An 11,589-nucleotide genomic window follows, 5' to 3' on the forward strand; every position below is an offset into this window, starting at 1 on the left:
TTATTGTAGAGATTTTAAAAGTTTGGAGATCAGTTACTCGATCTTGACTGCGTGGTAGAATCACTTGAGGGAGGTTTTATAAAACATCCAAGCCGGGACCCCACTCCAGACAAGTGAAATCACACTGTCTGGGAGAGATGCCCGAACATCGGTATTTTAAAAAGTGTCCCAGTAGATGTGCAACGGTGTTCTTTAATCCCTTCCCACTTTTTTTTTTTTTTAAACCAGGGATTGCACTCAGGGGCACTCGACCACACCCCCACCCCACCCCTATTTTGTATTTTATTTAGCGACAGGGTCTAAGTTGCTTAACACCTCGCTATTGCTGAGAGGCTGGCTTTGAACTGGCGATCCTCCTGCCTCAGCCTCCAGAGCCGCTGGGATTAGGATGTGCGCCACTGCACTCGGCTCCTTACCACTTTATAGCGGGCTGGATAACACCTAGTGGGCGCATCCCCATTAATGAGTTCCTGAATCGAACCCTCTTTCTCATTCTCCCAAACGATGTGGGGTTGCATCTTAATGAGGGAGACCGGGAGCAAGCTAAAGGGACTCTCTGGAACATCGGCACTTTCCTAGCGGCTTGGGGCAAATTGATTTCCCAGGCAAGTGGCCGCCACCGAAGGCCAGCTCTGCCCACATGGCGCCGCGTGCTGGACTGCAGCGGGTCGGTCCTCTGTCCTCTGAGCGGAAGAAAGCAAGCATCGAGGGACCGCGGCGGGGAGGGGAAGAGGCTGTGGGGAGGAGGAGGAGCCAGTGGGGACGTGGGCGCTCGCTTCCGAGTACAGACGCCTGGGTCACCATGGCTGGCCCCGGCTCCAGTTCGGCGATCCCGGTGTGGCTGACGGAGGAGGACCTGAACTGCATCATCTGCCAAGGGCTGCTGACCTCGCCCGCCACGCTGCAGTGCGGCCACAGCTTCTGCTGCGAGTGCTTGAGGAGAGCGTGGGGCGCGCGGGGCACCGGGGTCGCCAGCCACCCCTGGGCCTGCCCCACCTGCCTCGAGGGCGCGGCGCTGCCGCCGAAGCTGCGAAAGAACACGCTACTGCAGTACCTGGCGGACAAGTTCAGCCGGGCGCAGAACGAGCTGGAGGTCGGCCCGGAGCGGGTCCCGAGCCCGGTCCAAGGGCCCGAGCACCGCCCGGCACAGCCGCGGGTAGGGAGCCTCGCCCGCTCGCCCCCTGTCTCCTGCAGGCTGCCCGCGCCGCCCGCTCTCTCCCCCTACCCTCTCCTCCTGCCACTCAGCTGCCCCTCTGACCCCTGTCTTCAGGTCTTTTGGTGTAAACGCAGGAACAGAATTGTTGGATCGCATGGTAATTCCGTATTTAACCGACTGAGGAACAGCCAAACTGTTTTCCAGGGTGGATGCGCCCTGTTCTGTTCCCACCAACAATGAATGTTCCAATTTTTCTACATCCCTGTCAACACTTGCTATTTTCTGGATTTTTTTTTTTTTTTTTAAGTACAGCCTTACAGCTCTATAGAGGTGTCAAGTGGTATTTCGCGGTTTTGATTTGCATTTCCCCCCAGCACCGATGAGGCTGAGCATCTTCCCGTGCCTATTGGCCCTTTGCGGATCTTCTTTGGAGTTACATCCTTCGCCGTATTTAAATTGAGTGTCCTTTTGGTTGTCGTTGTTTTTGAGTTTTAGGAATTCTCTATATATTCCGAGTATGAATCCCTTATCAGACTCATGATTTGCAATTATTTTCTCCCATTCTCTGGGTTTCCTTCTATTCGTGTCTTTTGAGGTACATTTTTAAAAAATGTTTATTTTTTAGTTGTAGTTGGACACAATACCTTTATTTTACTTACTCATTTTTATGTGGTGCTGAGGATCGCTCGCAGGGCCTCACACATGCTAGGCAAGCGCTCTACCGCTGAGCCGCAACCTCAACCCAAGGTATATTTTTAAAATAATTTCTTATGTCGAACCTATATTTTTTCTTTTGTTGCCTATACCTTTGGTGTTATATTCAAGAAATGATTGCCAAATCCAATGTTATGAAGCCTTTGTCCTGTTTTCTTTTTAAAATTGTATTGTTTTAGGCCTTATATTTAGGTCTTCGACAGATTTTGAGGTGTGTGTGTGTATGTGTGTTGGAGTATAGAATCCAGAGCCTCACACATGCTAAGCATGCACTTTACCACTGAGCACACTGAGCAACACCCTCAGCTTTTTGAGTTGATTTTTGCATATGGATATCTGGTTTCCCCAGTACCGTTTGTTGAAAAGACTCCTTTTCCCCATTGAATAGTCTTGACACTCTTTGTCAAAAATCATCTGAGGGGCTGGGGTTGTGTCTCAGGGGTAGACCACTTGCCTCCCAGGTATGAGGCACTGGGTTCAATCCTCAACACCACATAAAAGTAAATAAATAAAGGTATTGTGTTCCTCTATAACTAAAAAAAAATATTTAAAAAAAATCATTTGAGGTATAGCCCTTCCTTAACATTTATGAGGCCCTGAGTTCAACCCCCCAGTACGGCAAATAAATAAGTAAATAAATAAAATAATACTAATTTGACCGTATATATGAGCACTTATTTCTTGGCTCTCCATTCTATTCCATTGGTCTATATAAAGACACAGAGTTTACGGTTCACTTTATTTAGTGCTGGTTCCCAGGTCCCGTTTTATAGGACCTCCCAAGCCCAGCTTTGCTCTTTTAAAGGCGACAGTACCGGAAAACATCACAGAAGTCGTCCAGAAGCTGACGGACCTGGTGGGACAGCTGGTGGACATTGTCAAGAGACTCCAGAGGCAGACACCTCTCTCAGAATCTGGACAAGACAACGAAGTAAACATTGTGAGCACAGTAGGCTCAGCTGGGTGAGAAAAAGTTGAGAAACAGGGTAGGGCTAGGGATGGCTTCCAAGAGAGCAATATGAATATGTTTGAGGACTCAAGATCCAATAAGTCTCAACTGTATGGGGAAGGGGGGGAAGGGTACTGGGAATGGAACCCAGGGCCTGACACATGCTAGGCAAATGCTCTACCACTGAGCCACACCCTTAATCTCAACCAAACATGAATGACTGGAAGTTTGGCATGCTGGATATGAGTTACAGAAGCTCCAAGTGGGCTAGGATTTGTCTTTACCACTCCACCAACTCTCTCTAAAATCACAGTGGCCTCTAGGTCAGGTCTATAGACATTCTGGTTCTTATCTTCATTTGACCTTTCAGCAGCCTTGATATAGTTGATGACATCATCTGCCTTGACACTCTTAACACTTTTTCATTTTATTTTTCTCTTGCTTTAACTTCTTAGCTTTTGGGACACAAATTTTCTGGTTTTTTCCTCCATCACATTCTGGTGGGTTCCTTTCAGTGTGATTTGTAGGCTCTCTCTCTCTCTCTCTCTCTCTCTATCTCTCTGAGCAATTAAATGCTAGAATTCTTCAAGGCTGAATTGTAGATCCCTTTCTAACCACCCTCTTCCCCCCAAAAAAAGTGATCCCCCCAACACCCATGGTTTTTTGTTTGGTACTAAGGGTTGAGCCCAGACATGTTTTACCACTGAGCTACATCCCCAGTCCTATTTTTTTTATTTTGAGATAGACTCTTACTAAATTGTTAAGGGTCTTGCTAAGTTGCTAAGGCTGGCCTTGAACTTGTGATCCTCTTTCCTTAGTCTCCCAAGTTACAGGAGGATCACAAGTTGCAGGAGGATTGCAAGTTTGAGGCCAGCCTCAGCAACTGAGTGAAACCCTGTCTCAAATAAAAAATAAATAGGACTGGGGATGTAACTCAGGAGTAAAGTGCCCCTAGGTTCAATTCCTAGTACAAAAGAAAAAAAGTGCTTGAACAATGTGAACATGTAGGATGATATTCACCATGGCAATTTAGTTAATCTCCATGAACTTCAACTTCTTTTGTAAAATCGGGAAAATAAACCTGCCTTGTGAGGTTGTTATACAAATTCCATACTTAGGCTGGGCCAGCCTGAGTAACATAGTGAGATCTCGTCTCAATACCTAGCATGTGGAAAGTACTCAATAAGTATAATACGTTATGATTGGTGAAAAGATTGGAGGATAGATTTTTCAGTTATCAAAGAAAACTGAGTAGATGAGGGGCTGTCTTGGGGAATAAATAGCAGGACCTGAGGTTAAAGAAAAATCAGGAAGCATGTGTTACAGGTCCCAGAGAGCAGAGCTAGATGTGGCCACATGCTTACATTGGCTTTTTTTTTTTTTAATCATTATTTTTTTAGTTGTAGTTGGACACAATACCTTCATCTTAATGTAGTGCTGAGGATTGAACCCAGGGCCTCCCCCATCCTAGGCAAGCGCTATACCGCTGAGCCACAACCCTAGCACCCTTACATTGGCTTTTGATAGAGTTGGGAGATTATCTGACCTTTATGGTTTATCTCAGTGAAGTTGTATAATTTATTTTGTAAGGTCCATAAGATGGGCGTAAACTTTTTAATTTGTGTATTACCTAAGAAAGTCTTGTTTATTGAAAAAAAAAGTCAGAAAGTATGTAGCATTTAAAAAAAACACATTAAGCTGGAAGTGTGCTCAGTGGTAAGGCATATGCTTAGTATGCATGAAGCTCTCAGTTCAATTCTAACATCACAAAAAGCAAACAAACAAAAGACAAATTAAATTCCTCCATAACACCATCACTCAGAAATAAGCACTTTTGAGCCTGGCATTGTGATGCAAGTTGGTAATTACAGCAATTGGGAGGATGAGGCCGGAGGATCATTTGAGCTCAGGAGTATAAGACCAGCCTAAAGGGCTGGGATTGTGGCTCAGAGGTAAAGAACTTGCTAGCATGTGTGAGGAACTGGGTTTGATCCCCAGCACCACATTAAAAAAAAACAAAATATTGTGTCCATCTACAACTAAAAATATATACACTTAAAAAAGACCAGCCTGAATAAAATAGTGAGACCTCATCTCAAAATAAATAAATAACAAATACTCTTTAATATTTTGCTATACTAATAATATTCCATATTATTTTAAAGGTACATATTTTGAAAGCCTTATCTTAAAAAAAACCTGCTAGGAGGTAAATGAAAACATATTCGAGTGTACCGTATTTTTTAATTTGAATTTCTGCATGAATTATCTATTCATATCTTGTGTTGTCTTTTAAAATCAATGATGGGAAGCTACGTATGGTGGTATACCCCTGTAATCCCAGAGACTCAGGAGGCTGAGGCCATTGGATGTCATATTTGATGGGTTCCAATGGGCACTTTCAATTGATTTGCTGTTTTATGATGAATAGGCCTTGTCTTCCGGGGAGGACCGTGGCTTGACTTCTTTAAACCTAGAAACTTCCAACACATCAGAAGGGAGGATGGGAGAGATTCTCCATGATCTAGAAGAAATTCAGAAAAACTTACAAGAAAACGTCACATGGAAAGCGGCTCCCGAAGAGCAGACCCAGGGTGAGGTGATTTTATTTTGTGGAGGAGGATTAAACGCAGGAGCTGGGTGGAAATGGCCAAGTGCTGCGGGGCTTTGTTCTTTGGGGACAGGATCCCAGAGTGTGGCTGCTTCTTCTCTGTGGGGTTGTGAATCAAGTGGGAGTCGGCTGAGGCGTGTTTGTGACTAGGTAAGTTTGGGGACCTGACTGGAGGTGTGCTGTATCTCAGGCCCTGAATAGACTGAAACTCGTTTTCTAAAATCCATAAATGGGGCTGGGGATGTGGCCCAAGCGGTAGCGCGCTCGCCTGGCATGCGTGCTGCCCGGGTTCGATCCTCAGCACCACAAACAAAGATGTTGTGTCTGCCGAAAACTAAAAAATAAATATTAAAAAATTCTCTCTCTCTCACTCTCTCTTTAAAAAATAAAAAAATAAAGCCCATAAACGGAGATCCCAGCTTACTGCTTGTCATGTTATCCTCCCAAGGAGGTTTGGAAATAGGCTGCTTTTGATGTTTGTTTTTGAGATGGGTCTTGCTATGTTGCCCAGGCTGGTCTCCAGTTCCCGAGCTCACAGGGTCCTCCTTGCCTCAGCCCCCTGAATAGTTGGGACTACATGTGTGCACCACCAGCCCTGGTTGCTTTTTAATTTTTTTTATTTGTTCTAATTAGTTATACATGATAGTAGCATACATTTATGCACCGAGAAGTGGGATAGTTGGGTCAAATGGTGATTCCATTCCAAGTTTTCTGAGTAATATCCATACTACTTTCCATTATAGTTGCACCAATTTGCATTTCCACCAGCAATGTCTGAGTGTACCTTTTCCCCCACATCCTCATCAACATTTATTGTTGTTTTTATTCTTGATAATTGCCATTTTGACTGGGTGAGATGAAATCTTAGAGTAGTTTTGATTTGCATTTCTCTAATTGCTAAAGAGGTTGAACATTTTTCATATATTTATTAATCGATTATATTTTTTCTGTGAAGTGTCTGTTCAGTCCTTAGCCCATTTATTGATTGGGTTATTTGTTTGTTTGTTTGTGTTAAGTTTTTGAGTTCTTTATATATCCTGGAGATTTAATGCTCTATCTGAGGTGCATGTAGTAAAGATTTTCTCCCATTCTATAAGCTCTCTCTTCACATTATTGATTGTTTCCTTTGCTGAGAAGAAGCTTTTGAGTTTGAAACCATCCCATTTATTGATTCTTGATTTTACTTCTTATGCTTTAGGTATCTTGTTAAAGAAGTCAGATCCTAAGTTGACATGGTAAAGATTTGGGCCTACTTTTTCTTCTATTAGGCACAGGGTCTCTCTGGTCTAGTGCCTAAGTCTTGTTTTTTTTTTTTTTTTTTTTTTGGTACCTGGGATTGAACTCAGGGACACTCAACCATGGAGCCACATCTCCAGCTCTATTTTGTATTTTATTTAGAGACAGGATCTCACTGAGTTAGCACCTCACTATTGCTGAGGCTAGCTTTGAACTCGTGATCCTCCTGCCTCAGCTTCCTGAGATGCTGGGTGCCTAAGTGTTTGATCTACTTTGACTTGAGTTTCATGCAGGGTGAGAGGGGGTTCAATTTCATTTTGTTGCACCATTTATAGAACAAGCTCTTTTCTCCAATGAATGTTTTTGGTGCCTTTGTCTAGTATGAGATAACTATATTTATGTGGGTTTGTCTCTGTGTCTTCTATTCTGAACCACTGTTCTACATGTCTGTTTTGGTTTCAATATCATGCCATTTTTGTTAATATGGCTCTGTAGTATTGTTTAAGATCTGGTATTGTGATGTCTCCTGTTTCACTCTTCTTGCTAAGGATTGCTTTGGCTATTCTGGATCCTTTATTTTTCCAAATGAATTTCATGATTGCTTTTTCTAGTTCTATGAAGGATGTCATTGAGATTTTAATCGGAATTGCATTAAATCTGTATAACGCTTTTGGTAGTATCACTATTTGCCGATGACATGATTGCATATTTAGAAGAGGGCAAAAAATTCCACCAGAAAACTTCCAAAACTCACAAAAGAATTCAGCAATGTAGCAGGTTATAAAATCAACACCCATAAATCAAACGCATTCCTATACATCAGTGATGAATCTATTGGAAGAGAAATTAGGAAAACTATCCCATTAACAATAGCTTCAAAAAAAGTAAAATACTTGGGAGTCAATCTAACAAAAGAGGTGAAAGACCTCTACAGTGACAACTACAGAACACCAAAGAAAGAAATGAAGAAAACCACAGAAGATGGAAAGACCTTCCAGGCTCCTGGATAGGCAGAATTAATATTGTCAAAATGGCCATACTGGGGCTGGGAATGTGGCTCACGCGGTAGCGCGCTCGCCTGGCATGCACGGGGTGCTGGGTTCAATCCTCAGCACCACATAAAAAAATAAAAGTAAAGATGTTGTGTCCACTAAAAACTAAAAAATAAATATTAAAAAATTGTCTCTCTCTCTCTCTCTCTTAAAAAGAAAAAAATGGCCATACTGCCTTGTTGCTTTTTATTTGTTAACTAGTAAATGTCTTTATTAACAAAGCATGCAACTGTATAGATAATTTTTTATGCATTCTTTTCAAATATAATCTCTGGGGTACATGTTAATGTCAAACAGTAACAATGTAGAAAGGGCTTTCTTCTTGACTTTGTGTGTTCTCTGTTCCCCCAGAGTTATGTGAAAAGTTACAGCAGCCAGTTAGACATTAGAGATTAGCTCTGGTCCTCCAAAACCCTACCTCCTGGTCTGGCCACTGCTAACTTTTTGTACTGTAGGGATCTATCTCTCATAGCTTTCTAATATTTAAATAATCTTGCTATGCTTAAAAAGTCATTCCTTGTTCAAGTGAGAAGCATGATTCTTTGGAGAAAGTTTCTTAAGGAAAATGATTAGAGGGCAGTTTATTAGTTGTTCCAGAAATTATCTGAGAAATAAATGTTGTCTTGGTCTCATGTAATCCTAAACATAGTGATTTTATTTATTAATACAAATTTCAGATCAATTTTTGAATTTTGAGGTTAAGTTTAAAATGTTTTATTTAAAAAGCAAAACTACGTGTAGGCATACAACAAAAGTTTCTCTCCCACCCTGCCCAATTCTCCCTTTTCCTTTATCTCAGTTCACCACTTTTTATTAGATCCATTCAGAATTTTTTTTTTAATTTTTAATTTTATTTATTTATTGTATGTGGTGCTGAGAATCGAACCTCGTGCCTCGCATATGCTAAGCAAGCACTCTGCCACTGAGCCGCAATCCCAGCCTTCAGAATTTGATTATGAAAATATAAGCTAATATAAATTTGCATTTTATTTCCCACAGTTTTACTTTTTTACACAAAAGGTAACACATTTATATTCATTGTTCTGTATGTTGCTTTTGTTCTACATCTTGGTATCTTTATGAATCAGTGTACACAGGAGAGCGTTTTGTTTTTCATAGCTGCTTAGTATTCCAATCTATGCATACAGACTTTTATTTACCCAATTCTTTACTGATGGATACATGATTGTTTCTAATTGTTTATAATTACAATCAATGCTGAATGCTATGTACATATATCATTTCACATGGGTACAGATGTAATTGTAAGTTTGCCAGTAAAAGTTGCTGGGTCATAGGGTAAATTCATCTGGCATTTTGTTATATGTTGACAAATCTCTTTGTAGTTGGATTATACCAATTTACACTCCTATAGAAGTATATATCAGTGCAATCTTCCAACTGTGTGTTGTCAAACTAGTTTTTTGTCAATTTGTTGTGTAAAAGAGTGATTAGCAGTGTACCATACTTTTAATTTTAATTTCTCCACAAATTGTCTATTCGTATCTTGTGTGGTCTTTTAAAATTAATGTTGGGGAGCTGTGTGTGGTGTTGTATGCCTGTAATCCCAGAGACTCAGGAGGCTGATAGGAGGATTGCAAATTTGAGGCCAACCTGGGAAATTTTAGTGAAAGCCTATCTAAAAGATTAAAAAACAAAACAAAACAAAACAAACAAACAAACAAAAAAAACACTGAAAGAGAATATATTGGATATTTTCTTGTTTTGTTTTTTTCTGTGGTGCTAGGGATCATATACTGATACATTGCCAGGACCACATACAATATTTTTAAGACTTAGACTAGTTGTTCTTCATGTTCCAGACTACTGAATCAGCATCTCTAGAAGTCAGTCTCAGGAATCTACACTTTTGACAAACTCATCAGGAAATTTTGTAAATCTTATGCAGCACTTAAATAGAATAGTAGTATAGAGATTCGGTCCTGAAATTATTAAATTATTTTAAATGCCCAAAGGTTTCTTTCTAATTTTTTAAAAGAAAAATCTTATGACTTATTCCCTTGTTGTAGTAGAGAAATGAGATTGTTTTAACTCTATTATAAAGAAACTTCTCGAAGCCAGGCATGGTGGTGCATGCCTGTAATCCCAGTGACTCAGGAGGCTAAGGCAGGAGGATCATGAATTCAAATCCAGCCTCAGCAACTTAGAGAAGCCCTAACCAACTCTGTGAGACTCTGACGTTAGTAAAATATAAAAAGGGGCTGGGGATGTGGCTTGGTGGTTAAGCACCCCTGGGTTCAATCCCTGATACCAAAAAACAAAAAGAAAAAAAGAAACTTCTCAATAATTAAGTTTTACATAACAAATATTTCTGTACAGTCACGTGCTTAATGTAAACATCTTATTTTCCCTCTTACAAAACCTAACATTCATTTTGTAACCAGTGAATAGGCAACCTGCTTTATACCCAGAGGGTTAATTCATCATAAAACTTTATTTCATAATAATTTCCAGTGTTTTAATAGCTATTCAATAGTATTTTTTAAAAAATAGTTTTTAGTTCTCAATAGATCCTTTAACTTATTTATTTATCTATACATTTATTTATTTATTCATATGCGGTGTTGAGGATTGAACCCAGGGTCTCACACATGCCAGGCAAGCGCTCTACCACTGAGCCACAACTCCAGCCCCATATTCAATACTACTTTAATAGTATATTTTGAATGTACATTGTGTGTAAATTTTTTCTGAGTATCTTTAAAGTTGGAAACACTCAAGTGTAGATTATTTCCCACCTCAATAGGGATGAGAAATGTTAGATTTAATAAAAGAAATAAAATAAAATAAAGGGGCTGGAGATGTTGCTCAGTGGTAGAGTACTTACCTAGTATGTTTGAGACCCTGTATTCAATCCTTAGCTGTGCAAAAAAAAAAAGTAATTTATTTTAGCAGGTCATACAACCTATTTTAAAAAACTAATAATAAGCAACAATCTTATCAGCTAAATAGGAGAATAGTGTTGCCTATATGAATTTAAAAAAAAATTATTTTGTCAGTTCTGGGGACCAAACCCAGAGCCTCATGCATACTGACCACATGCTCTATCATGGAGTTACACCCCCAGCCTGCAGTATGTGTCTGTTTTGTGACTGGCTTATTTCACTTAGAATAATATCCTTCAGGTTTATCCATGTTGTGGTATGTCAGAATTCCTTCTAATAAAGGCTGAATAATATTCCACTGATAACTCCATTATCAACCACACTTTGTGTATCCATTTATCAGTGGATACACAAGTGTGTTATCACTTGGGTTGCTTCAGGGCCCACTGGAATTTTGAGAATGGCTTCTCATGAACAACTCTCCTGTTCTCATGCCCTAAATTGCCACAGCCCACACCCCTAGACAAGGTCTTTCATCTCATAAAATGAGTCTTAGATTATATGCCCCTGTCACTTCAAGGTACACAGGGGAAGAGCTCATCTTCAGCGTCCACATTTTAAGTTGTCCTTCCTTTTCTTTCTTTCTTTTTTCTTTTTCTTTTCTTTTTTTTTTGGTACTGGGGATTAAACCCAGAGGCACTTTACCATTGAGCTGCATCCCCAGCCTTTTTTATTTTTATTATTTTAAAAAATTTTTTAATTTTAAAATTTTTTTTAAATTATTAGTTGTTCAAAACATTACAAAGCTCTTGACATATCATATTTCATACATTTGACTCACGCAGATTATGAACTCCCATTTTTACCCAGTATACATATTGCAGATTCACATCGGTTACACATCCACTTTTTTACATACTGCCATACTAGTGTATGTTGTATTCTGCTGCCTTTCCTATCCTCTACTATCCCCCCTCCCCTCCCTCCCTCCCATCTTCTCTCTCTACCCATCTACCTGTATTCAT

At 40.2% G+C, this 11,589-nt stretch overlaps 1 protein-coding gene across 4 annotated transcripts in view; it reads left to right on the plus strand.

Moving 5' to 3' along the window:
* Positions 1–742: 742 nt before the first annotated feature.
* The window catches only part of Rnf135 (ring finger protein 135), a 15,879-nt gene continuing 5,032 nt past the window's right edge, over positions 743–11,589 (plus strand). The window contains exons 1-3 of one of the 4 annotated variants that reach the window (XM_015501179.2): positions 743–1,156; positions 2,676–2,810; positions 5,251–5,413. In XM_015501179.2, coding sequence (XP_015356665.1) covers positions 803–1,156; positions 2,676–2,810; positions 5,251–5,413 — 652 coding nt within the window. In that variant the 5' untranslated portion in view covers positions 743–802. The remainder of the gene's footprint in view (positions 1,157–2,675; positions 2,811–5,250; positions 5,414–11,589) is intronic. The other 3 variants (XM_048794766.1, XM_015501178.2, XM_048794779.1) reach the window with 3 other exon arrangements.

This window comes from Marmota marmota, unplaced genomic scaffold (genome assembly GCF_001458135.2).
Source record: "Marmota marmota marmota unplaced genomic scaffold, marMar, whole genome shotgun sequence".
Taxonomy (NCBI): domain Eukaryota; kingdom Metazoa; phylum Chordata; class Mammalia; order Rodentia; family Sciuridae; genus Marmota; species Marmota marmota.